The 26,982-nt window shown below is 51.9% G+C and overlaps 9 protein-coding genes across 9 annotated transcripts; 3 read left to right on the top strand and 6 right to left on the bottom strand.

The window, feature by feature from the left end:
- Positions 1-250: 250 nt before the first annotated feature.
- On the top strand, positions 251-4,398 carry APUU_60171A (uncharacterized protein; the record flags this gene model as incomplete). The annotated part of the gene is made up of 6 exons (XM_041706986.1): positions 251-302; positions 371-556; positions 603-694; positions 744-3,317; positions 3,371-3,572; positions 3,632-4,398. 6 exons carry the CDS (start codon positions 251-253, stop codon positions 4,396-4,398), a joined length of 3,873 nt encoding a protein of 1,290 aa, XP_041559317.1.
- A 112-nt stretch (positions 4,399-4,510) lies between these two features.
- Positions 4,511-6,157, bottom strand: APUU_60170S (uncharacterized protein; the record flags this gene model as incomplete). Its single annotated transcript, XM_041706985.1, has 2 exons — positions 4,511-4,543; positions 4,604-6,157. The coding sequence occupies 2 exons, from the start codon at positions 6,155-6,157 to the stop codon at positions 4,511-4,513; spliced, it is 1,587 nt and encodes a 528-aa protein (XP_041559316.1).
- Positions 6,158-6,406: 249 nt separating this feature from the next.
- On the bottom strand, positions 6,407-9,553 carry APUU_60169S (uncharacterized protein; the record flags this gene model as incomplete). The annotated part of the gene is made up of 3 exons (XM_041706983.1): positions 6,407-8,923; positions 8,975-9,184; positions 9,230-9,553. The coding sequence occupies 3 exons, from the start codon at positions 9,551-9,553 to the stop codon at positions 6,407-6,409; spliced, it is 3,051 nt and encodes a 1,016-aa protein (XP_041559315.1).
- Positions 9,554-10,266: 713 nt separating this feature from the next.
- On the bottom strand, positions 10,267-15,092 carry APUU_60168S (uncharacterized protein; the record flags this gene model as incomplete). The annotated part of the gene is made up of 5 exons (XM_041706982.1): positions 10,267-12,356; positions 12,425-12,694; positions 12,756-12,860; positions 12,925-13,132; positions 13,188-15,092. The coding sequence occupies 5 exons, from the start codon at positions 15,090-15,092 to the stop codon at positions 10,267-10,269; spliced, it is 4,578 nt and encodes a 1,525-aa protein (XP_041559314.1).
- A 1,382-nt stretch (positions 15,093-16,474) lies between these two features.
- Positions 16,475-18,133, top strand: APUU_60167A (uncharacterized protein; the record flags this gene model as incomplete). The annotated part of the gene is made up of 6 exons (XM_041706981.1): positions 16,475-16,702; positions 16,789-17,161; positions 17,237-17,257; positions 17,332-17,808; positions 17,876-18,013; positions 18,072-18,133. 6 exons carry the CDS (start codon positions 16,475-16,477, stop codon positions 18,131-18,133), a joined length of 1,299 nt encoding a protein of 432 aa, XP_041559313.1.
- Positions 18,134-18,268: 135 nt separating this feature from the next.
- APUU_60166S (uncharacterized protein) lies at positions 18,269-19,831 on the bottom strand (the record flags this gene model as incomplete). Its single annotated transcript, XM_041706980.1, has 1 exon — positions 18,269-19,831. One exon carries the CDS (start codon positions 19,829-19,831, stop codon positions 18,269-18,271), a length of 1,563 nt encoding a protein of 520 aa, XP_041559312.1.
- A 373-nt stretch (positions 19,832-20,204) lies between these two features.
- APUU_60165S (HpcH/HpaI aldolase family protein) lies at positions 20,205-21,059 on the bottom strand (the record flags this gene model as incomplete). The annotated part of the gene is made up of 2 exons (XM_041706979.1): positions 20,205-20,689; positions 20,747-21,059. 2 exons carry the CDS (start codon positions 21,057-21,059, stop codon positions 20,205-20,207), a joined length of 798 nt encoding a protein of 265 aa, XP_041559311.1.
- A 202-nt stretch (positions 21,060-21,261) lies between these two features.
- APUU_60164S (threonine/serine dehydratase) lies at positions 21,262-22,390 on the bottom strand (the record flags this gene model as incomplete). The annotated part of the gene is made up of 2 exons (XM_041706978.1): positions 21,262-22,010; positions 22,090-22,390. The coding sequence occupies 2 exons, from the start codon at positions 22,388-22,390 to the stop codon at positions 21,262-21,264; spliced, it is 1,050 nt and encodes a 349-aa protein (XP_041559310.1).
- A 1,048-nt stretch (positions 22,391-23,438) lies between these two features.
- APUU_60163A (fungal specific transcription factor domain-containing protein) lies at positions 23,439-26,192 on the top strand (the record flags this gene model as incomplete). Its single annotated transcript, XM_041706977.1, has 9 exons — positions 23,439-23,461; positions 23,519-23,583; positions 23,652-23,861; positions 23,917-24,470; positions 24,520-24,644; positions 24,704-24,852; positions 24,905-25,083; positions 25,140-25,320; positions 25,399-26,192. The coding sequence occupies 9 exons, from the start codon at positions 23,439-23,441 to the stop codon at positions 26,190-26,192; spliced, it is 2,280 nt and encodes a 759-aa protein (XP_041559309.1).
- Positions 26,193-26,982: the final 790 nt, after the last annotated feature.

Here is a 26,982-nt window from a genome sequence, read left to right as displayed (position 1 = left end):
ATGAGATACATTATCGCTGTCGGCGTTGTCGTCCGATGCTTGGACTCGGGGCTCTCCCCCGGAAAGACATTTCGGAGCTCTCATCCGGATATCGTGCGGAGAGCGGAGAATGACCCAGTCTGTGAGAATGCCCGTCCCAAAGTCCTCTAGTCAGGAGCAGGAGAGAACTGGTATAAGAGCGACTGACGCCAAGGTGGTTGTGTGTGGTAGACGGTTTTCTGCAGAAGTTTGCACCAAAATAACACCCAACATGGGATCGATCGGATACACAGCGCCAGTCGGCGACATCAAAGTTTCAATAGGTGAGTTTAGACGACAGCATGGATTAAATATTTTATCTCCCATAGCTTACAGCGGGTTTGTATTATAGACCGCGGTGGCACATTTACGGACGTCGTTGTCATCTACCCCGATGGCACCGAGAAGGTCTTCAAGTTATTATCCAAAGACCCAAAGAACTACCAGGATGCCCCGATCGAAGCCCTACGGAGGATTGTGGAGGAGGCAACTGGAACCAGTGTTCCCAGAGGCGTGCCGTTGGACATGAGCTGTATAGGTGTGTTCAGAAAACATTAACCCTAATCTTTACTGACGAGTGCCAGGTTCCTTGCGAATGGGAACGACAGTCGCTACGAATGCTTTGCTTGAGCGACAAGGTGCTAGAACTGCCTTGTTCATTACTCGGGGATTTCGAGTGAGTTCAGCATCTATATGATTCCCTTCCTGTCTAACAGAATGAATAGGACCTGCTCAAGATTGGAAACCAATCCCGACCAGATATGTTTGCGCTGAACGTGAAGAGACCCGACTTGCTTTACTCCAAAGTCGTGGAGGTTCCTGAGCGTGTGACTCTATACGATTCGACATCATATAGAAGAACCGGAGATAACCAGCCTAAAGGGGGCTCCAATGGCAACACCACCACCCCCAAAACAGACGACGTTGTAGTCGGTCTATCAGGCGAAAAAATCCGAATCCTCGAGAAGCTCGACATGGGTGTAACCAAACAAGCCCTCGAAGAGACATTCGCCGAAGGATTCCGCAGTATCGCAATCTGCTTCTTGCACTCGTACACATTCCCCGAACATGAACTGGCAGTTGCCGAAGAAGCAAGGAGGATTGGGTTCACGCAGATTTCCATCTCCAGCCAACTATCGCCAGCTATCAAAATGCTCTCCCGCGCGAACTCCGCAGTTACAGATGCCTACTTGACGCCGGAGATCCACAACTACCTCGAAGGGTTCAAGACCGGGGTTGACTCGAAGAGTCTGCAGGCTGTCAACTGGCGGATCATGCAGTCTGACGGCGGGCTGGTCCACCCGTCGAAACTGTCGGGACTGAGGGCATTGCTATCTGGCCCAGCTGGAGGTGTGATAGGGTACGCATGCACTTGCTATACGGCCCAGAACCCAAAGGCAGTTGTGGGGTTCGATATGGGAGGAACATCAACAGATGTATCCAGGTATGCAGGAGCCCTGGAACATGTCTTCGAGTCCACCACCGCCGGAGTCTCTGTGCAAGTTCCACAACTTGATATCAACACCGTTGCAGCCGGCGGCGGCAGCGTGCTGGCATGGCGGAAGGGGATATTGGCCGTTGGACCTCAAAGCGCTGGATCCCACCCTGGCCCTGCGTGTTATCGTAAGGGAGGCCCAGCAACTATTACAGACGCGAATCTGGTCCTTGGGCGGATTCTGCCGGAGCGGTTCCCGTCTATTTTTGGACCGGCGCAGGACCAGCCGCTTGATGTTGATGCTTCCTATGATAAACTCGCAGCCCTGGCTCATGAGATCAATCGTGACCAGGGCACCTCGCTCAGTGTACACGAGGTAGCTAGCGGTTTCATCACGGTGGCCAACGAGACAATGTGCAGGCCGATTCGGGCACTCACTGAAGCCAAGGGGTATGCAGCGTCAGACCATATCCTTGCTGCTTTTGGAGGAGCTGGAGGACAGCACGCTTGTGATATTGCTCGGGCACTGGGCATATCGAGGGTCGCGATTCACAAGTACTCATCCGTTTTATCTGCGTATGGGATGGCGCTCGCAGATACAACCCAGGAAGAAAGAAAGCCATGCTCTGAGATCCTGTCGAGCCCAGTACAGCCGCATATAAGAGTCGAGTTTGACGAACTCGAGGCGAAGACGACCAAGTCTATCCGGGAGATGGATCCAACATGCAAGACTATCGAATCGAACTATTTCCTTAACCTCCGATACGAAGGGAGTGATACATCCCTTATGATCGAGAAACCGAGCGAGTCGTGGGACTTTGCCACAAAGTTCACGGACCAGCATCACCACGAGTTCGGATTTACTCCTACAGGACGACAAATTATCATCGATGACATCCGTGTCCGAACAACAGCGAAGACCGTCTCGACCGATACAGCCGGCCTGAGCGAGCTGGAATCTATAAAGCTAACCCAGGAAGTCCACTCCAACAAGACCACACGCATGTTCTTCACCGAAACAGGACTCATCGACGTCCCCATGTTCCAGCTACAAGATATCAGTGCCGGACATACAGTCCGCGGCCCAGCTGTCGTAATCGACCAGACACAGACAGTCGTCATAACGCCCAATGCCACCGCAACTGCCCTCTCATCCATGCTAGTCATCGACGTTGAGAACCCCCCAGCCACGGACTCAGAGACCGTCATCGACCCCATCAGATTATCTGTCTTTGCAAACCGGTTCATGGGAATAGCGGAACAGATGGGCCGCGTGCTTCAGAAGACATCAGTCAGCACTAACATCAAAGAGCGGCTCGACTTCAGCTGTGCGATATTCTCAGCGGACGGTGGACTTGTGGCTAATGCGCCGCATGTACCCGCGATGCTGGGGAGTATGGCGAACTCGGTCAGATGGCAGATACAGCACTGGGCAGGGAATATCAAAGACGGGGACGTGTTCCTGAGCAATGCACCCGCGGCTGGTGGTGCCCATTTACCGGATTTAACAGTCATCAGCCCCGTGTTTGACGCTGCAGGAAAGGAGATCCTATTCTGGACTGCGTCTAGGGGACATCATGCTGATGTTGGGGGAATCGTCCCTGGGTCTATGCCGGCGACCTCGAAAGAGATTTGGGAAGAGGGGGCTGTTATCGAGAGTATCAAGATCATTGAAAACGGGAAGTTTCAGGAAGAACGGCTTTATGAGGCTATGGTGACGGCGCCGGGCCGGTATCCTGGATGTGAGGGCGCGCGGCTGTTCCAGGATAATATCACCGATATCAAGGCCCAGACGGCGGCGAACCATAAAGGGAATAATCTTATCGGGTTGTTGATCCGGGAGTATACGCTGGACACTGTCCTGGTAAGGTTTTTCGTTACGTCTTGGGAAGCAACAGGACTAATAAATGCTGGCAGTTATACATGGGCGAGGTGCAAAAAGCCTCCGAGAATGCCGTTAGAGAGCTGTTCCAGAAAATGGTCAGAGAGAAAGGCCAAACCGTCTTCGAGACGGAAGATTTCATGGACGACGGTTCATGTATTCGGCTGAAGATCACAATCGATCCAAGCTCAGGAAGCGCCGACTTTGACTTCACAGGAACAAGCCCTCAAGCATATGGTAAGTCATTCAGTACGAGTAGACGAGTGGACATACAATGACTGACATACTCCCTGCAGGAAACTGGAATGCCCCCAAAGCCATTTCCAACGCAGGAATCATCTACACTCTCCGATGTCTCGTTGACGGCGATATCCCTCTGAATCAGGGCTGCCTCCTCCCCGTCAACATCACGATCCCAGATGGGAGTCTCCTCGCACCGACAAAGGATGCGGCTGTGGCAGCAGGAAACGGACTCACCAATCAACGCCTCGTCGACATTATCCTCAAGGCCTTCGAAGTCTGTGCCGCAAGTAACGGGTGCATGGCGAACTTTACATTTGGGGTTGGACAGAAAGACGGGTTTGGATACTATGAGACCATCGCTGGTGGTAGTGGTGCTGGACCGACTTGGGTTGGCGAGGACGGCATCCATTGCCATATGACGAACACGCGTATAACAGACCCTGAGGTGCTGGAGCGGCGGTATCCTGTCTTGCTGAGGCAGTTTAGTCTCCGGAAAGATAGTGGTGGGGATGGATATTTCAGGGGTGGCGATGGGATTATTCGCGAAATCGAGTTTCTTATTGACATGCACGCCGGGATTCTTTCTGAACGGCGCGTCTTCCAGCCATATGGACTTGCGGGTGGGGAGCCAGCTGCTAGGGGCTTGAATCTGTGGATCAGGAATACTGGACAGGTTATCAATGTGGGTGGGAAGGCGTCGTGTTATGTCAAGGCTGGAGACCGGCTGCGGATATGTACACCTGGGGGAGGTGGATATGGCTCTCGAGGTGATACTGACACTGGCAAGGAAAGATTGAAGAGGAAGAGTGTATCTGAGTAGGGGCGCTGGGCTATAGTTATACTAGAATTATCTGCGCGTGAACTTGATACTGATTCATTATTACTGTATAGTGGAAACATGCAAGTACCGTGAGTCTCCAATAGACCACTCTTCATAACGATATCTCATTAAGCTGCAAAAGAATCTGTAGGAAAAAGTCAGCATGTATCCTAATAGTAATCGCTTTATTAGGTCAAGCACTTACCTTTTCAATATACTTAACCCCAATCCCGATCCCAAACTCATCTTCAAATTCCTCCTCATCTCCAAAGTCTACATTATCAGGCTCCATACAAGTCAAACTATTCACAACAACACCCGTATACTTCTCACCCATAGCAGACGGGAGACGCTTTTTTGCCAGGGCCGTGAAGTGTGCCTTGATATAGGCTGGCGAGCTAAGCTCAGACAATAGTATTGGCGATGAAGAATCACCGGCAACGAACGACTCCCAGAGCCCTATCTCGAGTAGACACACGCCTAGGCTGTAGATGTCATGCTGCATTCTGTGGTCTGTGCTTGGGTCTATACCCTGTCGTTCTGGATGCTGGTACATGTTCTCGATTCTGTCGGCGTTGGTTAGACGGAGAGATTTCCCGTCTGCAGTGCGGAATGTTTTGAATCCCACGAGGAATAATGGGCCGAATCCATGAGTGAATGATGAAGAGTCCGAGCTGTGGCTTTTAAAGACTAAAGCTGTTTCAGGACGGATGCTCTTGTGCACGAAATCCAGGACATGGACGTAGCTGAGTGCCGTGGCCAACTGCTTTGCCAGTTCGAGTCTCGCAGTTAGAGATGGGTTGGTTTGTGATAGGAGAAGGGAGCGCAGACTTTGGGGTTGGTGATGGTGGCAGTCTTTCGGTATCTTGAAGATGAAATTGAATGAGGTCACACGCTTTGTGCTTGGATCCCTGGTTCTTGCGACCCCATGGCATTGCAGAAGATGGAAGGCTGCTGCATCGATCTTTTCAAGTCTTAGGGCTAGGTCTCGCACGTTCTTCGCGAAGACAGAGACGTCTTCTACTATTGTGCAGTCGACAGAGTCCAATACGTACGAGGTTGGCTTTCCGGAGGCCGATAGTGTGATGATTTGCGAGGTGGAAAATGGGAGATCAGACCGGTCTGCTGAGTTCAATGTTGCTTCTTTAAGGAACAAGCCTTTTGTAGATTGCTCGTCTGCCTGCAGGGCATCTCTGATATGTCGAGCGGCTTCAAGCCTGCAGTTTTTATTACTGGGAGCAGAGTCATGACCTGGACCTTCACTCTGGCTCTGGCTTGAGCCTGAATCTATTTCCCTGTCAATAGCTTTATCAGCTATTCGTAGTACCAACCACCAAGTCGGATCAAACTCCGCTGCCCATGCTTGTAGACGTTGAATAGCCAAATCCAAGCGCTTCTTGACAGAAAGAACATATTTCGCCGCTCTTTGTATCCGTTGCGCACCACCACTGGCGCATGAAGACTGCTCGAGTTTGTTGACCTCGAGCACACTAAGCTCGAGCTTATTGTGGAAGGCCAGAAGAATTCGCTGCTGCAGGTCTCGGTGCTCTGGGTTTAGACTGCCACAGATGCGATTGAGGAAGTCCAGCTGCTGGGAGATTTTAGACCAGGTGGCTTCGATTGTCAACACCCGTTCGTATATCTCGGAGTCGGCGTCCTTGAATGTGCGGTATTTTGATACCACGATCTCGCCCAGCATAATGTATGTTAGTTTTGCGTAGTGGTCAGGGGGTAGGAAAAGCGCACGTACTCCATGCATGCCTGGATCGAGCTTATGACTCCAACAATGCCGAGAGCTAGTTCGGCCATGGTAAAGTGTATAGAGTCAAATAGGAGGCTTAAATGTTTATAAAAGTTATGGGTACAGGCAAGTTGTTGAAGCAACTTTGGAGGTGCAGCCTCACAATGAAAACAAATAAATGCAGTAAATTTCAGTGCGGGGTAGTGCCAGAAGCATAAACTAAAACGACAAGGCTGATTCGGAATCAGCCAAGAGTATGAACGAAGGCTACAAATGGCGGTAATCCAACTGCATGCGTTCGGGCCGGGGTATGAACCATTGACCTGCTAATGCCTTCCTGCATTTTTTCACGTCGTGTTTGCTTTGAATTGTCGCTGCGTTAAAATGCCCAAGGGTCTCCTGCCTGGTTTTGAGGATTTGTTCCTGTATGTCTGCTGCTGGCCGCCACCTACCCTGGTGCGCAAGACAGAGTCCCAGCAACCTCTCAGCGGTTTGCGTCTCTGGATGATCGGCACGAAGGAGCTTCTTTCTACCGTCTACAACCGATCTCAAGTAGCGCTCACTCTCCTTGTATCTTTTCAATGCATCCAGTGTTGCGCCAATGCAACACAGGGTTTCCAATGTATCCTCATGCGATTCCCCAAGGACCGCAGTCTGCGCATCCGCAGCCGGGTGGAAATGCTCGAGTGAGCGGGTATAGGATTTTCTCCAGTAGAGAGTTATCCCTAGGTTGATTTGAGTCCTTATGGTTTCTTCATGTTTTGAACCAAACACGGTTTTTGCAATGGACAGGGCAGAGTCGAACATGCGCTCCGCTGTGGAATAGTCCTTTACCTTGCCGTATGAAGAACCAGTATAGCGTAAACACATAGCTGTATCTTTGTGACTCTCGCCTAGTTTACGTTTAAAGATCTGATGAATGGGAAGTATGTAGGTATGTCCGAGCTTGCTTTGGCCTTGATAGTGAAGCGCAAGGCTGAGCCATAGCCTAGTATATGTCGTCTCGAGGTGCCCGTACGGATTGAGGCCGTCTTGGTCATTTTCTATTGATTTAAGAAGCTCTGCAGCATCATCATATCGCCCTTGGCGGAGGAGTGAACGGCCCAGCCAAGCACCCGAACGCAGCGTGTCTCGGTGTTTCTTTCCCAGGAGCACTCTGCGCTTTTCTAGCACCTCTTGGAAGGTGAAGTACGCGTCCTCATAAGCCTCTGTATACCAGAGTGTCTCACCAATCTCATGCAGTTGCTCGAGTGCAGATGTTCTAGTGGTTGTAGAAGCTATCATTAGAAGCTGATTGAGAGTATCCTGTGCTTGAGTAACCTTGCCCTGCTGCATGCGAAGTGAGGACGTAAGGAGTAGAGTAGAATCGACGGTTTGTTTGTGGGACGGCCCAAGTAATTCTTTTCGATGCTCTGATACTTTCTCGAAAGCACTCTGAGCATCAGTATATCTTTTCGCCTGGTAAAGTGATTGCCCAACGTCGAAGAGAAGATCCACTGATCGAGCAAGCTCTGGTGCTAACGGAGAGGCTTGTATTATCTGCTCCAAAACTGACTGCGCCTCTTTATATCTCTCCATCTTATACAGACAGAATGCAAGTGACTGATGGACTTCAAATGTGGTTATGTGGTCATTTCCTGGTACAGAATCGGCTGCTTGTTCGAAGAGCTTAAGAGCATCATCATATCTCTCCTGCTGACAGTATATTTGACCGCAAAGGTATATAGACTTGATGGTATCTTTGTTTTGGGCACCAAGAATTTCTTTTTGTATTTCCATTGTCCGTTCGATAATCTCCTGCGATGCGTCAAGGTTGCCTTGAGCCAAATGCAAACTACTTAACCAATAACTTGAAGTCAACGTGCTTGGATGAGTCGTTCCAAGAGTGTCGGTCTGTACATCCACGGCAAATTGCAGTTTCTTTTGCGCATCCTGGTACCTGCGCTGGAAGAAATATGTCACCCCTAATTGCTGCATTGATTCCACCCGGTCTTTGTGGTGCGGGCCCAGAATCGTTTTGCGTCCATCAGCAGCTTGCTGGAAGACATCTTCGGCTTGGGAGTAGTTCTTATCTGCGATGAATCGGAGTCCGCTGTTATGAAGAGCCCCGAGTTTCTCTAAAGCCTTTTGCTGAGGGTTCCCAATATGCAAATCCTCTATTGGCGGTCCCACTATCCTTTCTGGCTCTGATATAGCACCCACTGAGTTTACAGCCTGTTCCTTGCTCGGGCTCCATGTGCTGGACATTGGCCAGCTTGCTGAAGCGTCTGTCGTGGAAGGCAGTGCTGCAGACCGATTCAATATCCCAGAAGGAATCTTCTCTGACAAGCCCGAGGGTACTTCATTGCGATATCCCTTCAGCCAGGTATCCTCCAAAGCGACAGCCGCAGTTAACCGTTTTTCCGGGTCAACAGCCAGGAGGGCCTTTATGAACGCGCATCCTTCCTGGCTGATACGCCGTTGCGATAGCCGTGTGATGGGGAAGGGGGCGCCTCTGAGATAATCCAATAGCTTGTTACCTTGGAATGGGTAGTCATGGCAGAGCATGTAAAATACCGTCACTCCCAAAGACCACATGTCCATGGGGTAAGTGCAACGGTATCTACCGCCAGCTTCAGTATCTGGATCAACCCAATGAGGAAGGAGCCCTAGCACTTCCGGTGCAAAGTATTTTTGGGTCCCAACAAAGGAATACAGACTGTTATCCTCACTCGTCCGTTTGCTGAAGCCAAAATCGCCGATTTTAACCCACCATTCGGGATCTTTCGAAGCAACTAGGATGTTCTATAACAATTAGCATATATTATTTATATGAATGAAGCAAATTCGACTAACATCAGGCTTGACGTCTCGGTGGACAAACTCGTTTTCGTGGAAGCATGCCAGGCCCTCCAGGATTTGGACAGTGATCTGCCTGGCTTCATTTTCTGACAAAGGATGAGTTAAATGGGATGCAAGGTTGCCGTGCTCGATATGCTCCATGACCAGGAATACTGATATGTCGTTCTCATACCATCCCAGGGACTTGACAAAAAGGCCCTCATACTGCGGACCATTAGTAAATGGAAATTATCACCCAGACGTACTGACCTTGCTTGTGTTTTGTGAAAATTTGGCAATGGTTTCCAGCTCCTGGTAAACGTCGAAATGGCTGCCTTTTGAAATGATCTTTACTGCCCGCACTTGGCCCGTCTTCTCTCCTGTATGGCATTCCTCCAGCCATACCTCTCCAGTTGCACCTCCTCCGAGACGTTTCGTCCTCGTCCATGTCTCCTTTTCCCATACCCGTCTGCGAAGCTGGCCAGTGGTGTTGTTGCAGATATTAAAGTAGTGAGCATGGGTCTCATGCAGCTCGACAAGCAATTTTGAGTCATTCACAAGATCTGGCAATTTTTTGGCGGTCACCATGATCATAGGATGCTGCTAATAGTTATGACAGGATAGAGCTATCACCGCTGCGAGAAACAAGTTCGAGGCCGAAAGATGCCTTCACAGGAGCCTCAGGGGCGGAGTCGTGGCTGTGTTCCTGGACAGTGATCTTCGGGCCCCAAGTCTCTGACTTCACTTTTTGTTAGAGGACCAGAGCCTGTGTTGATTGGTCGTATTAGGCAGGGCGACGAATCCTGACCCCGTGTTTCCCGTGCACGGACGCTGCGCCCCTGGAACAGAGCCCCTAGGCGCTTCTATCGATGCTACCATAATTTCACTATGCCTTCTCTTGGGGACCGCAATCGTGATTCTCTACTCTGTTCCAATCATTCAAAGTACGACTATACTGTGCGTTGTTCCGATCGGATCGTCGCTCTCAACCACGTTGGGTATCCAATTATATATATTGGCAGTCTGCCGAGTGTTACCGCTGAGCGTTTGTCAGAAAACATAACGACTCTCCGCCTGGCGCATTAATCTCGCCAAAACTAGCAACATAGAACAGCCGTTGTCCTATGCTTCCGTCGTACGTCATTTTATGTATGAGGCTGAAAGAGCGGGGGCGCGGGACGGCGGACGGGGCGAGGAGCCTATTTATAGTCCACTTTAAGAATACACCGCATACTTGCTCCGTGCCCTATGGCGGGAACAATTGTATTAATTAGAACTTTTAATGCTAAGATGGAAAAAGACAAGTCTCAAGGTGACCTCGTTCTAGGCACAGCAGAAGTACTGACGTTGTGGGAAGTCCCGGAAGTCCCCGCGGCCCAGTTCATCGGGGTATAAGTAGGACGCGGTGACCCCTGCGGAATGTGCCCATCAGCGCCATAAGCATCAATAGCCTCTTGCTCCTGCTCCGGCGTCAACGACAACGACGGCTCAGGAGGCGCGGCGTGCTTCGAATCAAACCAGTCAATCGGCTGCCCGTCACACTGGATCTTCGGCCCCCCGGCAGACACGATCGCGCGCTCGACGCAACCCTCCTTCATAAAGAAGTCCGTGTTGAAGGAGGCCATTGCACCCTCGTTGTCTGTTGCTTCGGTCCATTCCCAGCCCGTCAATGTCGCGCAGCCGTCTTCTTCGTCGTGCAGCGACTCTCCGCCGTCATCGACCCAGCCCCTGATGTTATAGATCTGGTAGTGCCACCCCCAGCCTTTGTCCCAGAAAGCGCAGTCGGCAGTCGGTGTTGGATCCGGCTTTGGCTTTGTTGTTGTTGTGGTGGTGGTGGTAGGCGACGCCGTATCTGCAGTCTTCTCCCACTCATCGTACTCAGAGGCAATGCTGTCGAACACGTCCTGATCGTCCATACTCTCCTGGATAAAGTCATAAATGGCAAACACGGTAGCCGTGGGATCCGGGGTTTCACTTGTGGTTATAGTCGTTGTGGCGGTCATATCCTGGACATCACAGTCGACGGTGTTGCTGCACCGCGTCCGTGTAGTGGTCGAGTAGCTGGCCGGCGACGTCTGGACTTTGGTACTGCTGACGAACTCAGTGCAGTCGCTGGCGGTGCTGAAGCTCGTGCAGGCCTTGTCCGTTGGCATACTGCTCGGTGGACATTTGTTTACATTGCAGGGTTCGTTGCAGGATGAGCCGCCGCCCTCGCAAGGACTAAGGGTCGGGCAGTTCGTTAGACAGGTCGGTTTCGGCGTCGGCCTCGGACCATTACTTGGTGGTGATGGCTGGACGGTAATGACGATTTGATTATCGCAGCCAGGACAGTTGGGATCGGGGCCGCAACCGGGACCAGAGCAAGGACCAGGGCTGCACTGCTTGAGCGCTGTATTGACGCAGCCACCGCCGGAGCTGCACTTGTCGCCTTTACACCCACCTCCCTGGCGGCAGTTGGGTCCAGAGCAGCCTCCTCCAGAGATACAGTCGGCTCCTGAACAGCCGCCTCCCTCTTCACAGTTCTCCCCGGTACATCCTCCGCCTCGGATGCAGCTGGGGCCGGTGCAGTCTCCGCCGCGAGTACAGCCGGGTCCAGTACAGTCTCCGCCGCGGGTGCAGTCGTCATCCGTACAGTCCGGCCCAACTGTGCAGCTGGTATCGACGCAGTCGATGACGCCGGGCTTCGGGGTGGGAGTTGGAGAGTTGTCGTCTTCGGGAATGGTAGTAGGAGCAAGGGGCTTGGGCTTGATAATTGATGGAAGGCTGTAGCTTATTGTCGGCTTCCAGGTGACGACCCAAAGGAACCCACTGTCATCTGTAGTAGTAGTAGTGGTAGTGGTAGTGTCATATGTAGTTGAAGCCCCGATTAGACTCGTAGTCGAGGTTGGGCCATCAACCTCGCCACTGGGGGAGGTGATCGTCCAACCGTTTGGCACCGTGACACTCAACGGGTTGGGAGTTACACGAGGTACAGGCTTGTATGTGAGGACGGTACCGGACTCCGTGTCGGTAGAGGCAATGGTAAACGGCTGGTAATTGACCTCGGATATTGGGAAGGCAGTGGACACGACGGTCGTGCTGAGCGAATTTCCAGAGACAAGGCTCAGCGTGGTGTACGCAGTGCGTGTCACTGTCGTTGCAAGTGGCGATGCCTGGATGAGATTGGTACAGCCAACAGGCGCTTCCATGACGGGGTTCTCCCAGTCCCAGATGATATTGTCAAAGACATTGACGCAGGAAGACTCGTTGTAGTTCCCCGTTTCGCCAACAGCATCAGCAATACTGAACTGCTGCAGATCTACTGCCCAGTCGATTGTGCCTCGAAAGTTAAGCTTCTTCCATGTGTCTCGCCGGGCCTGTTTGGTATTAGATCCCATGTACGCCGTCCATTCCAGGTCTGCCATATAAAGTCAGTCAGTAAAGTGCTTTGACCAAATGAGAGACCACGATGTGCAACAAACTCACCGTCATAAACCATATAGTCCGAAGCCGTCTCATTATCATACCAAGTCTTTACGGAGTCGCCACCTCGCGAGATAATCTCCTTGATCTCTGCATCCGCAATATATCCGGCAGTATTTGTGCACCGACCTGGCTTCGCAGCTGAATTCCCATCAGACGTACTGATATAGAAGCAGTCTGGACCGGTGCATCCTGCGTCGGCCATCTTGAACGAGCGCCCGTAACTCGACTCCCCGACCATGATCTTGTTCGAGTGGACGCCTGCCTTGGTGACTGTGAACAGCATGTTAGTAAGTCGAAGCTAAGGACAATGCCCAAAGTATGGGGAACGTACTCATGGAGAGCGCCTGGTTCACCTCGGTCTCGTTTACATGGCTGCGAAGGCAGTTACCACCCTTGCAGCCGGACTGTGCGAACGCATTATCAAAATCCCACTGGCCTGCCCATCAGAAAAGGGTATGTTAGTGCTATATCTAAGATTTTGAGAAGGGGAGTAGGCCTACCGTGAAGGTCGTAGGCCATGTACACAATATAGTCAACAACCTCCGCTATATCACTGATTGGAAAAGCCTTCAGGTACCAGTACGAAGCCGGAGCCGCAATCGAAAGGGAATACTTGTCTGGCAGCTTCTCATGAAGAGCTTTCAGCGTGGCAAGGTAGTTGGGCCCGTCTGACTTTAGACCAGCCGGAACACCAGGGATATCAGGGGCCTTTAGGCGATTAGAGATTGCCACCGAAAAAAAAGAGTTAGGGAGAAATACTCACACCCGGATACTCCCAGTCTATATCAATACCATCTATGCCAGTCTCCTCGGCGAAGGCAACCAGATTCTTAACAAACTGGTCGCGTTGCTTAGGCTCCATAGCCTTACGAAGAATATCGTAGGTAGCCTGCTCGGTTGAGAACCCCCATCCGCCAAAGGACACAATCTTGTTGACGTCCTTTAACCCCATGAATGCATCCCACTGTTTATGGGTGTCATTAACGTATACCGATAGATCCTCACCTATCGATGCAAACGCCCAGTGCAAGTGCGTGTAATCCAGCGTATTCGCCCCCTCGGAGCGCATATGCAGACACTTCCGGTCCCAGTTATACGTCTCGTAATACCCAACGCGCTGGTACTCACCGGGCCCTTCATCATTGTTTGCTATATCCGTCCCACAGCTTGAGACGCACCCGAAGACCCCAGGCTTCGACGTGCCAGGATTCTCCGTCGGCCCTTTGGACTTCGTACAAAAGGTCGAGTCGATACCGCACTGGCCCCAGATATTGCAACATGCATTTAGAGGGCACGGGTTCAGCGAAGCCAAGTCCTGCGCGTCCTCGATGGGCCCGTCAACGGTTGTATTTGGGGCTTGCGGCCCGCAAATGGCGTTGGGGAGAGCAGCTGGCATGGGAGGGCTACCCTTGCTGAGGCAGATGTTCTGCCCGGCAGCAAGATCGTCGCAGCCAGTCCAGCCCCAGGTCGTGCCGTCGTTGAAGTCTGCCAGGTCGTCGGCTGTTAAGCTCCAGTCGACGCCAATTTTGTAGCAATTGTCGTCGGTCTGGGTCGTGTATGTATAGCAAGTGCCGTTGCTGTATGGCTGCGGCGTTAGTGAGCCAGCTGTGCAGCAGACCTTTGAGTCGGCCTTGAGGTCATCGCAGGTGTCTTTGGAGTTGTATTTGTAGAACTCTTTGAGGGAGATGCCACAGTCTTTGGCGAGGGATGTGCAGGTGTCGCCGGAGGCCACCGTCTTCTTTTTGCAGTACTTTGTGCCGTCGCGAACCATGGGGCCCCGCGTCCGGGAGGATGTATAGGTCGTCGTAGAGCTTGACGTAGAGTTTGACGGCACAGAGTGGGATCCTGCTTGACGTTGTGGTACCTCCCAGGCACTGAGTGACACCGAGCTTACTTTGCCGCCACCTCTACCGCTGCCGCTCGAGCAGTTGCCTTTACTCCACGAAACCAGTGCTTTCTGTACGGAGGATAGATCTGCGACAGGCGAGACCGCAATACCAAGGATGTGGTCTGCATCACGCTGGTTGCCGCAGAGCTGTAGGACGGTGGTAGAGGAAGTCTTATCAAGCCTAGACAGGAGTTCACCGGTTCCCGAGGGCGCTGTGGCTTTTCCAAGTGCCTGGCCTGTGTAGACACCGACAATCACTCCGTTGTAGTAGCCCAGCATGATGTTCTTAGTGCAGTCTGTGCCTGCCTCTAGGTACTCTTGGACATGCTCAAGGGCGGCGCGGGCTTGCTGGCTGGTATCTCTGGATAAGACACCCTCGGTATTTTGAGCGGCAACATGCTCAGTGATTTGCATGGTAACCTTGCTCTCGCGAACATGGCTGCTATGGTATACCGAATCAACCGAGTCACCGGTAGCCTTGACGTTGCTGCTTTCATTCAAGCCATTCCTAGCTGTGCAAGCACGGAACTTCAGGCTCCTGGAAGCGTCATTAACCGGAGTGTGAATCGCAAAGTCAAAAAACATCGGTTCATCGCACAACGCCAGCCGGTCGAAGGAGGCATAGGCCGTCCAGTCTTGAGGGTTTCGGCTTGGACACGTTGCTGGACAACGGTTGAGCTCTGAAAGGAATACATCAGAGTTCAGAGCTGAGCCCGGTGTGCCGAATGTCAGGAACGCACACAGCAACGCTGATGCTGTCCTTAGACTGGGCCATGCCATAGTGGACAGGATGACTTAAAAAGAAGTAGAGGGAGGAAAGTAAATGGAATAGAGAGGTCCGGTCTGCTGAATAGAGAAGAGAAAGTGGTTTTATATCAAGTACAGGGAGGGACTGGAGGGAGGCTTCTTTCACTCATTAGGGTAGAGCAGTCGAACTACCCCCAAACTGCCACTGGGCCAGAAAGAACTGTAGACCCACGGCTTGCTGTACTGCCCTTTGCCGCGGAGGAATTGCATAGACACGAGACACGGAAATGGGTCCCGTATAGCCCAGAAACTGTGAAAGTGGAAGAAAACTATCACGGATACATGCTAAACGTAGGAGGTTGCCCGAGACCGCAGATGCCCACTATACTCTGGCTTGGGCAGATCTGGTGCCTACAGGACGAGTAAGACGGCTCTCGGCTAACCGATCGGCGAAGCGCCCCTGCGGCACTGCAAAGATGCATAATTAGACTACGACGTGGACCGTGCAAACCGCAAAGGCTGAACATTAAGATCAGGATCGACAGGTGTGACTTGCCCTAGGAGTTAAGGCGTGGGAGCAGAGTATTGTAGCTGGTCCACCACTGACTACCTTATTCCTAGACGAGAAGGGATTGGCGCGAGTCCCTGAAACATTCGATCGAGCGAATGATAGATACTGCTGTTCATAAAAGCCGCTCGACTCCGCCCACGTCGTCCGATGCATGTTGATCCCGATTCAGCTTCCCGCATGTTGAAGCTGAGCCCTACCCTGAAATCTCGGTCAAGACCGGATCAGGTACCAAGCCTCTTTTGGTCAATGAAACAAGGTGTCACTTGAGACGAAGCTTCGTCTCCACTATTATTGTTGTAAAACCCACCAGTATATCAAATTTATCCGGACTTGCCCCGTACCGGCATCGGGCGGCGCAGGCGTTCTCCTGCGTTAGCCCATATGTGATAACGCCGTCACCGTGGATTGACATGTTGGGAACCATTCAATTGGATCAGCGGTATATCCATTAATCCACTGTACAAGGCACAGGACGTGGGAAACACTGCCTGGCCCCCAATTAAGGAAACAGCAAGGATACATCCACTGCTAGTACATACAGTAGTGGTTTCAAGCAGAGTCCAAAACATTGCCAATGTAGCCTCGGTCCTACAAGATAGAAAGAGCCTTCACGACGAGGTAGATCAGGCTTGAATTGGAAATTAACCCAGGCGCAACAGCCTCATAGACACGGGAAGGTCTGGCGAGGGCCGCGAGACGAAGCGAAGCGAAGAGGGTCATTTCAGGTCCCCCGAGGGAAATGGGTAGGTGATTATCATGTACTATTAGAAAGGATGCCCCGGAGCTGGATGCTATGGGTGTTTGTCTTTCTTGAATATCCATGTTCGTTTATATGACTGCTTCAATGAAGTTGCTCTCCCTCTCCGTGTGGCTGGGGCTCCTGCTAGCTGGTGTCAGCTATGCTGCCCCGGCCAGCCCAGCTCTAGGAAATGGCAATGACACCGTCTTTGGACCTGTTAATGACGCCCTGGTGGCTCGAGCAGTTCTTGAGAAGCGCGAGGTCTTCTTCAGTTGCAGCGATCAGCGATTCTCGGTGCATCTCACCCAGGCAATCCACGACGCAAGAGAAATTGTAAGTGGCGACCCGGTCTTCCATTTTCACCTTACCGGCCGGCTATCTATATATGCAAATTCCGGTTCATTAACGGCTGCAACCAGATCAGTAACGCAGTGGACCACCTCGAGCTTGCCATCAGCCTCTACAACGAGGACGGCTCTGGCCGACTCAAGGAGAGCAAGGACGAAAAATCCAAGCGCACATTCGACGAGCACAATGCATTCATAACGTACTCACAGTTTATTTCGCAGCTAAGGTGGACTGACCCAAAAGCGGCGGCCAAGGATAAGGCAGGGCTACAAAAGATCAAAGGGACAAGGGACCTTGCCAAGTCGCTCGTGAAGCAGTACGACAATTATATTGCTGGGCAAAGCGTGCCATGGCTGCGTGATGGTATCCCGTATGTTCGGATTTATTGTAATGAGGAGGAATATCTGTCTGCTCAAGACAGCCAGGGGCGCACATACGCGGAGGGTTCGTTATCATCTCTACTGGCTCTCCTGAGCAACTCCCCAGCCAAGTTCCAATCCAAAAGCTAACTCTGACCAGCTCACCCCGGGGAACAAAATTGTAAGTACAGCCTTTACGGGCCGGAATCCTCCTACAGGAGTAAGGAAGCAAAAGGCTAACTGACACAACCGCAGGGCTCAATACCCAATTGGGTACAATGTATCAGCTCCTCGAAACAGAAGGGTTCGAAATGAACAGGAAGGAGGTCTGGGTGCCACGGAAAGATGTCTGTCCACTCCGTCGCGGCCCAACGCATTATCGATTCGGTCTAGTACCTGCAAGACAAGGAATCAAGGCGTACGTGAGTCACCCACGCATGGGACTCGTCGAGGAGACAATGACCTTCTGCCCGGCGGAGTTCGAACGGTGGATTGCGTTCAACGATGATCGGATAGCGCAGGGAATCCATTACCGTGACCTGCATGTCAAGATCGGGGAAGATCCGAGTGAAAGGCAGATACAGGCAATAGACACACTCTTGGCGTCACCAGAGGTCAACGCCGAGATCGGATTTAGTAGGGGGATGATGTGGCTGGGGAACTTTTTGACGGCGACGATGATCCACGAGTCAACGCACTCCCAGGCGTTTGTGGGTGGCCAGAACACGTTGAGTATGTTTCTTCCGTCTTCGGCTTTGGGCCTTAAGACCCTTGCACCTTCTTACTGACACTGTGCTAGTTGACGTGCAGTGCGACGGCGGCATCGTCTCGACGGATGTTCAATGCATGAGGAAAATCGCCAGCGGTGAGGAAGGGGCTAAAGATGGAGACCCCCAGGGACACAGGGACGCAGAAATGTTTTCTGCTTATGCCATGGGTAAGTCATGCTTCTGCTGCCGGGAAAGAGTCAGTCGTTGACTAGCTGTTCTGTCCAGCGATGTACACCAATGCAGTATTCTGGTACAGATACAAGATGCCTCGCGAGAGGGATATCTAGGCAGATTAATACTCCGTACCTAGGTCGTCAAATGTATGACCATAATACAGCCTAGAGCAAGTTATGGTATTTAGTCACTGTAGTTTGCTCATTGCATGTGAATCATATCTAGAATGTCATTCAGATGGCCGAACATCAGAGGTCCTCATCCTCACTGCTCGGCAGTGCGTAAGATGGATTATAAAAACTCGCTGGTGGTATAGTGTATCCCTCTCCGAAGGACAGCCTGGTTCCTGGCCAGCTGTCGTATGCGAAGTCAAGCCCGGCGTCGGCAAACAGAGATCTCACAGCAACTTCAGCATTCAGTTTGGCTTTTCTGTCCCATCTCACCTCCATCAGGTCCTGAAACTGTCCTTTGAGGGCGGCCTCACCAAGACCAAGCAGGCCCTGTTCCAGCCGCGGGAGGTCCTTATCAATACGCCCGGCAAGGTGTAGGGAGGTTAGGCTGGCGGGGAGAATTTGGACTAAGAGCTGAGATTCATCCGTCCAACGGTGGTCGAAGAACCGGCTGTGGAATTCGTCCAGATTCAAGAAGAGGTGTTTCAGGGCAGTAAGCTCTCGAAAGCTGAATGTGCTCGGGGTGGCTGGTTCCCCACCCCGGTATCGGAGATCGATATGCAGCGATTCGAGTGTTTTGCTGTAGCGGGTGAGATATCTCGCAGCATTGCGGAGCTCGAAATGATCACTGCAGTCCCATCTCCTATCTTCTCCATAATCGCCAAAGTGGAGGCCTGCCTCGTACGTAAAGCTTCGTAAACTGTTGGAAGAGTCAAGTATTTTTTCAAGGCCTTTCTCGTTAAGACGACTAGACGTGATTCGAATATGCTTCAGACGGGGCAGAGAAGGGAATGCAGCCCGTTCGCGAGTCCAATAGCACTTATGGAGGTTAAGCGTCTCAAGACAGGGGGAAAATTTCAGGAGATCTCGGGCATTGCTGGAAAGATCGAAACGTCTCTCAGCATGGCGCAGCACCGAAAGATTTATAGTTCTCACCGGCAGTTGTGAGATTCCCGCAGCCGAGAGGGTTTTAGAGTGAAGAGCCATTTTGTGTGAATCTGGACCAAAGAAAAGGCTGCAATATTCCAGGTTTGGTAGCGCTGCAAGCAAAAGAATAATCAAGTGTTTCGCTGATAGTCGTCCGGGGCGTTTGATGTTTAATGCAGCCCCAACCTCGCGGAGAGTGTCGACAGCCTCATCCTCCAGGATGGAACGCCTCAACGTTAGCGTTAACCGACCATTCCTGGCTTCGAGGAAGGCACGATCAAGCTCAATTTCAGGGGGCATCAGGAGACCGTTGTCATCTGGCGTCGGGCCGCGAGCTTCCCGTTCTTTTCGCTTGTTCTCCAAGGCTTCGTAAGAGGCTTGGAGGAGATGCGGCGCTATATGAATCCGCTTCACGAATCCAGCCAGGTCTCGCCGCTGAGCGACTGTTCGCAAGAACGAAAGAAGCCGGCCATCCCACGTATAAAGCTCGGAGTTCCACGAATCACCGTAGCCAAGCATAAATTCATGGTATAAAATGGGTTGAATGGCGTTGCATAAACGCTTAGACACCAGGCAAAGGGAGACAAGCGGCTGTAGTTTCAACGAGTACCAAGATGGCTGGTCGCTTTTTTGTTGATGAAAGCGAAACTGGGCATCTGGCGGTTCTAATATGCCTGTATTGCGGCACTCACAGCCTAAGTAGCCTAGTATCATATGTAGCAGCTCAGGAGGAAGGTGATGAAGTGTCGTCGACATGCTGCTAGTGTGTAAGAAAAGAATTGAGGAAAAACAGAAGAGAAACAAAAGAGAAGTCGATTTAACGCAGAAAGAGACCCCCTGAGACGCATGAGTGCCTCGGTGCCTTGCTGCCTCAGGTATACAGCATCCGATCTGGCAAGAGCAGTGGGCGCCATATCTTAGGACATTATTGGTCGATAGAAACATTCACTAGCATAGGTACTGCAGGTTATCCCGTGTCCATTTATACAGTTGCAGGCATGTATATACCAGGTGCATGCGAGCTGGCGCTGCTCGTAGCTAACTATCCTATACACTTTATACAACCAGCCCAAAGTTAGACCGCCGCTTAATTTACAGACGGTAGAGCCTTGACTGATTTAACACAGCCGCTTGATAGTAACGACAAGTCCTGCTGAACAAGCATGAACCTCGCTCCCAACCCATTGACTATCCAGTCCTGCAATGCCGGATTGTCATAGACGCCCGCCACACCAAACACCTTCCCATGGACACGACAAGCCTGGCTGATCTTCTCAAGCGACGACCGATACTCAGACTTATCAAACTGCCCGCCAATGCCCAGATCGATGGTGAGATCCATCGAGCCTACCAAGACAACTTCCACGCCTTCGACGGCGGCAATCTCATCTACGCGTTCCACGGCACCCCTGCTCTCGATCATAGCGAATACAGTGGACCCCGACTTATTGCAGAATTCAATCGTCTGATCTACTGCCATCCCGCGCATTCTGAAAATCGGCATCTGGCCTGTCATGGACCTGCAGCCGAGCGGGGGGTACTTGCTTATCTTCACGGCTGCCTTTGCATCATCTGTTACTGGGTTAGTAGGGCCGACCTTGCTCATGTAGTTCAATAGAGTGTTCAGACCTGCATTATGAATATGCGGAAAAACAACACCCATAGCGCCTCCATCCAGAACGCGCTGTACATAGCCATTTCCGCACTGGTGCGGTACACGCACGAACGGGGTGATTCCGCATAAATGCCCGACGTTGCAGAGATTACTTGTCTCGGCCAGCGTCAGCCAGGCGTGTTCCAGGTCGATGAAGAGGCAGTCGAAACCGGCGTTGCGTGCGATTTGTACGACTTGTGCGTTGGGTGATATTTTGATTCCGAATGCTTTGCAGAGTTGCCCTGAGGCGGTGCGGGTTTCGAGGGTGTTTGTGTAGAAAGATGTCATGCTGATGGAATATTTAAGTGAGATGCTTTCTGATCCATTGACAGTTGCTACTATGTTCTTGTGCTATTTATTGGAGAGAGGACTTCGGAGGACCATTCCGAACCACGCCATGTCCGAGATGGCCTGAGTCGAGGGATTCGGCTGGGATGTGGAAATAGCTGAATTCTATTGTCCAGCCTCCAATGTATATAACTAGGAAATACTATCTAGAAAAAAGCTCTGCAATCCGTTCAATGCCAACATTTCCTCCACTCAGAATGATACCAACATCCCAACCAGCCTCGCCCGCTGTACGCTCCACCATCTCCCTGAACTCCTCGTTATACAGAGCAACAGCCAGAGGAACCGCAGCCGCAGGCTCAACAACCAGCTTCAGCCTCTCAAATATAAGCTTCATGGCATCCAGAATCTCCTCCTCGCTAACAGCATACAGCATATCCACCAGCCGCCGCTCGTAGATAACCTCCCACGGATAAGCCCCCAACTTCCCAACAAGGCCGTCTGCAATCGTGTTTGATGCCACATGCGTAATCCTCTTCCCAGAGAGAAACCCTCGTCGTCCATCATCCGCCCCTTCAAACTCCGGTTCAGCCCCATACACCCTTATCCCAGTCCCCTCACAGCTCAGAGCAGTCCCAGAGAGAAGGCCACCCCCGCTACTCGGCGAGATGATAGCATCCAGCTTCGGAATCTGCCCCTGCATCTCCAGACCTACAGTTCCCTGCCCGAGAATCACATCCGGGTGGTCGTAGGGCGGGAGCAGTCGGGCCCCTGTCTCCTCGACGATTCGCGCTGCGACAGCCTCGCGGTCAAACCGGCCGCTGATAGTCAGTTTGGCGCCGTAGCCCTCGACAGACTTAATCTTGACCGGGCTGCTGGTTTCGGGCATCACGATGTGCGCGGGCATTTTGCTCTCGCGGGCTGCTAGGGCGACTGCCTGTGCATGGTTACCTGACCAGACATTCGTTAGAATAACCAAATAACTAGACCAAACGCATAAATAACAGAGAAACAGAATAGAAGATCATACCAGCACTAAACCCAACAACACCCCTACTCTGACCACCACCCTCAATCCATCCAGGCTCCTGCTTGAGCCTCTCAATAGCGTGGAATGCGCCCCGGACCTTGAACGCGCCGACCCGCTGCTGGTTCTCGCATTTGAACCATAGCCTGAGAACGGGTTTTGCGTTCTTTCGCGGTGTTGATGCGAGTTGGTTCAGGAATGTGCTTGTGACGACGGGCGTGTGGTGGACGAGAGGTTTTATTATCTCGTGCGCGTCAATGACGGACTGCCGTGTAAGGGGCGCGCATGTTGCTGGGTCTGCCATGGTTAATGACGATGGGTGGTTTTTGGTGAATTCAAACCCGGTAGTGAGGTTGATAGGTTTGACGGAAAATATTCCGTGCCATTATTCTGGAGCGTATTGCGGGGTTCGATCGGTCTTGGTGTTGGAGTCGATGGTGTGCTCGGAGTTCTTCGCCGAAGCTGTCAATTAGGGCAACCTGCCATGTAGACGATCTAGTTGAGGGGTCCTCGGAATAACCATCAGATCATCACCGGTGTAGACCTCGCATCCTAACAAAATAGCCAGTGCTCTACCACCTCGCCAGACCGACGCGAGTAAGGGAATTCAACGCACTTTATGTCTACGGTGTACGGTAGATCGGATGAAATGTGATCGGGATATTCAGGTCGGCGAACTGGATACTGGTTATTCCAGCCCAGATCAAATACGCGGTGCACTGGCAGCTAAAATTCAAGTATGTCCAATCATACAAGCTCAGTCCCACAGGTTCGTGAACTCTGTAGGATGCACTCAGCTCATTATATACTCTCGGAACCCCCTCCGAATGCCGATAAAGGATTGCGGGGTAGAACCACTCGTGTTGGAGAGCTTGGCCTCTTCTGCCTCGTACTGACCCATTCTAGCCCCCAACAAAGAATTGATGCGGGCTTCTGCTATCTAATCTTCGCTACTCCAATCCAGCTTATCTTCTCGGTCATCACTCCCGACCTCCTCAAACCTGCGTCCCCTCCTTCGTACAACACTTACCAAGCGGACTCACATACGGAAGTCTCTTTCATATGCTTCTTTTGATTTATGATGCCCCAGGTAACATCCGACGATGCCTCGAGGTCCGAATACCAGCCAAGCCCCATCTCGGCGGTCAACACCGAGCCGTACTCGTGCTACGACGAGAGATCCAGCTAAAGTGATTACCGCGTGGGTTCTCCAAATAGCAATTGATGCTAGGATAATGTAGTTAACGGATTGCCTAGCTGCCTGACGTGCCGCCAGCGGAAAGTCAAATGCTCCGGCACAAATCCGTGCTCTTACTGCTCGAAGCGCGGGCTAGACTGTAGCTTCTCCGAGCATGGGAAGAGGAGAGCATACTCAGTAGCGTACTGTGCCCTGTTTTAGTGTCTTGGTAAAGGATTGGCTGACTGGTAATAGGAGAATCGAGTATCTGGAAGCGCGCTTGGCTAGTTATGAGAATGCAACTCCGGTGCTAAGCCCTGGTATGTAGTAGTCGCGGATTCACTCCGGCTTAACGTGTAGATGGCTAATATATGAATCTACTATCCAGTCTCACAAACAAACGAGGCAGTCCGTCCACCGCTTGAGGACATACACCCAAGCGCAAGGACGCCCGCTCCATCAAGAGCTCGACGGAGCTCTACACGAATTGGCAATAACTCGTTTCTCGTAGACTCACTGGGCCTCCCGCCTGCAGTTTCTCGTCCAGAACTGGAAGAAAATGCTACTACATGCGCGTCCGAACCATCGCCAGTTTCAGGTAAGTCCAGTAATAGCTCTTATCCTCCGTGCTTCTAATGGTTAATATCTTTTAGCGATTGCTGCAGACTCCTCACTGAGCTCTAGCTATGCCTTTGGATCCAGGGTACAAAGTCTGCTCGATGGATCCAGATCAGCTCCACGTCGGGACTATGCTGCGCTTACCACCGACCAGCTACTACTACAACCACAACCTAGGACCACCCATGTATTCGACATCCCTTCATTACCCACTGAGCAAGAAGCGTTCGGGCTACTAGAGACGCTTGTAACATATATCGGGCATACTCAGAACTACGTCGACGCGCGCGAAATCTCCGACAAAATCGGCCTTCTCTATGCAAATAAACAGGACACCACAAACGCCGAAAGTCTATGGACTCTGGAGATTCTCCTAATCTGTGCAATTGCACGACTCTTCAAAGGCGACTTTGGAGGCGATGAACATAGAACCGACCCATACCCAGGCTATGTCCTGTTTGACTTTGTCAGGGACCGCATTCCACCTCTGGGCCAGTTGTATAGAGTTGGACGGGTTGGTGTTGAAGTTCTCGCGCTGGTTGCTGTATACCTCCAGAATATCTACTGCAAGGAGGAGGCATATGTATATGTATGTACCAGCCATCTCAATACGCGTTAACCTCTAACCCTATCTATAGATAAGCACCGCTCTGCGACTCGCAGTTTCCCACGGCTATCACCGCCAGTCCACCACTGGGCGGTTCTTGCAGTCCGAGGCTACGCATATAAATCGTCTATGGTGGTCGATTTACTCCCAGGAGAGGTATCTTACCTACATTCGTTCCCACTTGCGCGCCCCCACTGACCGCAGATCGAGCACAGACGTATAGCAGCTGCCACCGGAAGCCCCCAGGGTATCAGCGATAGCGTCATCGAGCAGCCGCTACCAACAGACTCTATTGGATTCACCCCGGCCGCGCCGATGCGCACAAGTATAAAGCTGGCTCGCGTTTACGGGCAAATAATGACTGGTGTGTCTTGTTATAATACACCCAGGGCTTAAGGCTAATATTACGCCTGTAGTGCTTTACGGCTCAACGCTTCAGACCGAGGATACCTTCATCTCAAACGTGCAAAGCATCATCAGAAGCTTGTATGATATTTCAGATGAAATCCCGCTGGAGCTCACAACCGGTATGCCGAAGCTGGGGCCCGAGTTGTCGTTGAGGACCTCTGCTGCGCTGCATTTGATGTTTTACCAGGTACGTTTGAAGTCCTGCTGCTGCTGCAGGTACTTTAGGCATTTAACAGTTTATAGGCCCTCCTGCTAACTATCCGCCCCGTCATGCTACACATCGCCCAATTAATCCTCACTGGAAAGCCACCGCACCCTGGGATCCTCTATTCCTCACCATTAGGAAAGCTCTGTCGAACATGCACAGAGGCCGCAAGAAGACTCCTGAAAGTCCTAATGACACTCCGACAACATAACTGCATAGGTTGGTCCACCAAACCGTTCAGGGCCTTTCCTTTATAAACAAACAAACTACAGTGCTAACTAAGAGGAAATAATACAGCCCTCTTCGGCTTCTTCGACTTCGACGGCATATTCTCCGTAACCTTCATCATGATCCTAACCGCAATCCTAGACTCCGCATGCAAAGACCCAGCGCAACAGATCCACCCGGCGCCTGGTCTCGCCGAAGCCCTCGATTTGATCCAATACGTCGCAAATAGCCACAATACATTCGCGGCGCAGTGGCTGCGTGAGATACGAGGGACCTGGGCGCAGCTTTGTACTCGGCTTGATATGCCGGAACGGTATAGGGCTATTGAGAGGAGGTTAGGATCCAGACCTAGGGAAAGCTCCACTGGGTATCGCGGGAACGGCTCGCCGCTGGATACAGCGGAGTCTGTCAACGCGTCCTCGTTGTTTCCCGCTCGAGCGGGACCTGTTCGGAGTGGTAGTGGTGGTAGTGGCAGCGCCGAATACGAACAAAACACTACACCGGTTCGCAGCGGTGACACGGTTGGAGCTGATTTCTTGAACGGGGATTCAGCTGCTGTACCAGATATTGGCGGTGGTGCACCAGATCCCCAGTCCCAGTCCCAGTCTATTCTCGCGGACTTGGATGTCTGGAGTGATATCAACCACCTGTGGGCGCCTCTTCCGGAGGATTGGGGGGAGGTGTTTCAGAACCAGAACCAGAACCAGAACCAGAACGAGAACGACAACGATGATGCGGCTGCTAATGCGATCCCGCAAAGTCTGTATCAGAATATCTACGGCAGTAGGGAGTGGACATTTACGGGCGAGGATATGGGTGATTTTGCGGAGTTGGGGAGGCATGTTGGTGGTGCTTCCTTGTAGGTCGGGGGTTGGATGGCCTATCCTTTCCAAGTAGTCCTGTCTCGGTGCACTCGAAGTCAGACATATTGAGCGCAGGTGAATCCATCGAGGGTAATCTCGTATCCCAAGAATTCATCTTCGGTGTTCAGCCCCGAGAGTGCTCGGCATCGTGGTATCTTCGCCGAATGGAGTTAATTCGGACATAACGGCCGACATATGTAGATGTACGGTGTTGGACTTCCAAGGTCTGCGTCGCTTCACCTGGATGTTTGTGTCCATAACTTCATCTATGACAGTGACAATGGACCCAAAAGCAGAAGGAAAACGCACAGGCACCGCCGCACGCCTACAAGCCCGGCACAACGAGATTCCTGGCTCAACACTGGAATAGCCACTGGAGCCTACTGTAACCTCGTCGTTCTACCACAGGAATTCGCAGCGGACTTTCGATAGCTGTGTCTCCGCAACCCAGTTTGTTTACCCCTACTAGGAAAAAAAGGCCCCGGAACACGGGAGAGCAAGTTGGCAACCGGCAGCGACATCAGCACCGATATCCCGCGATACAGCATCTACAAGGACGGTGAATTACACAGCGAAGGCGTCTCCAATATCACCGCGGAATGGAGCGAAAAGTACGTTCGCGTCTCACGGCCCGGAATATGGCTGAGGGGAAGGCGCCTCCTGTCTATGTGACCTCTGTCCAGCTTAATTCCAGTGGCGTTATCACTGGCTGTATGGTCGTTAGTATGTGCTGGTACAGGGAAGAGGATATACCTCGGGTCCAGGCTATCACGGCGCGCTTCAGCAGACA

The sequence above is a fragment of the Aspergillus puulaauensis genome, chromosome 6 (assembly GCF_016861865.1).
Source record: "Aspergillus puulaauensis MK2 DNA, chromosome 6, nearly complete sequence".
NCBI classification, from domain to species: domain Eukaryota; kingdom Fungi; phylum Ascomycota; class Eurotiomycetes; order Eurotiales; family Aspergillaceae; genus Aspergillus; species Aspergillus puulaauensis.
Note: the sequence above shows the minus strand (reverse complement) of the source record. Positions and strands in the feature narration are given on the sequence as shown.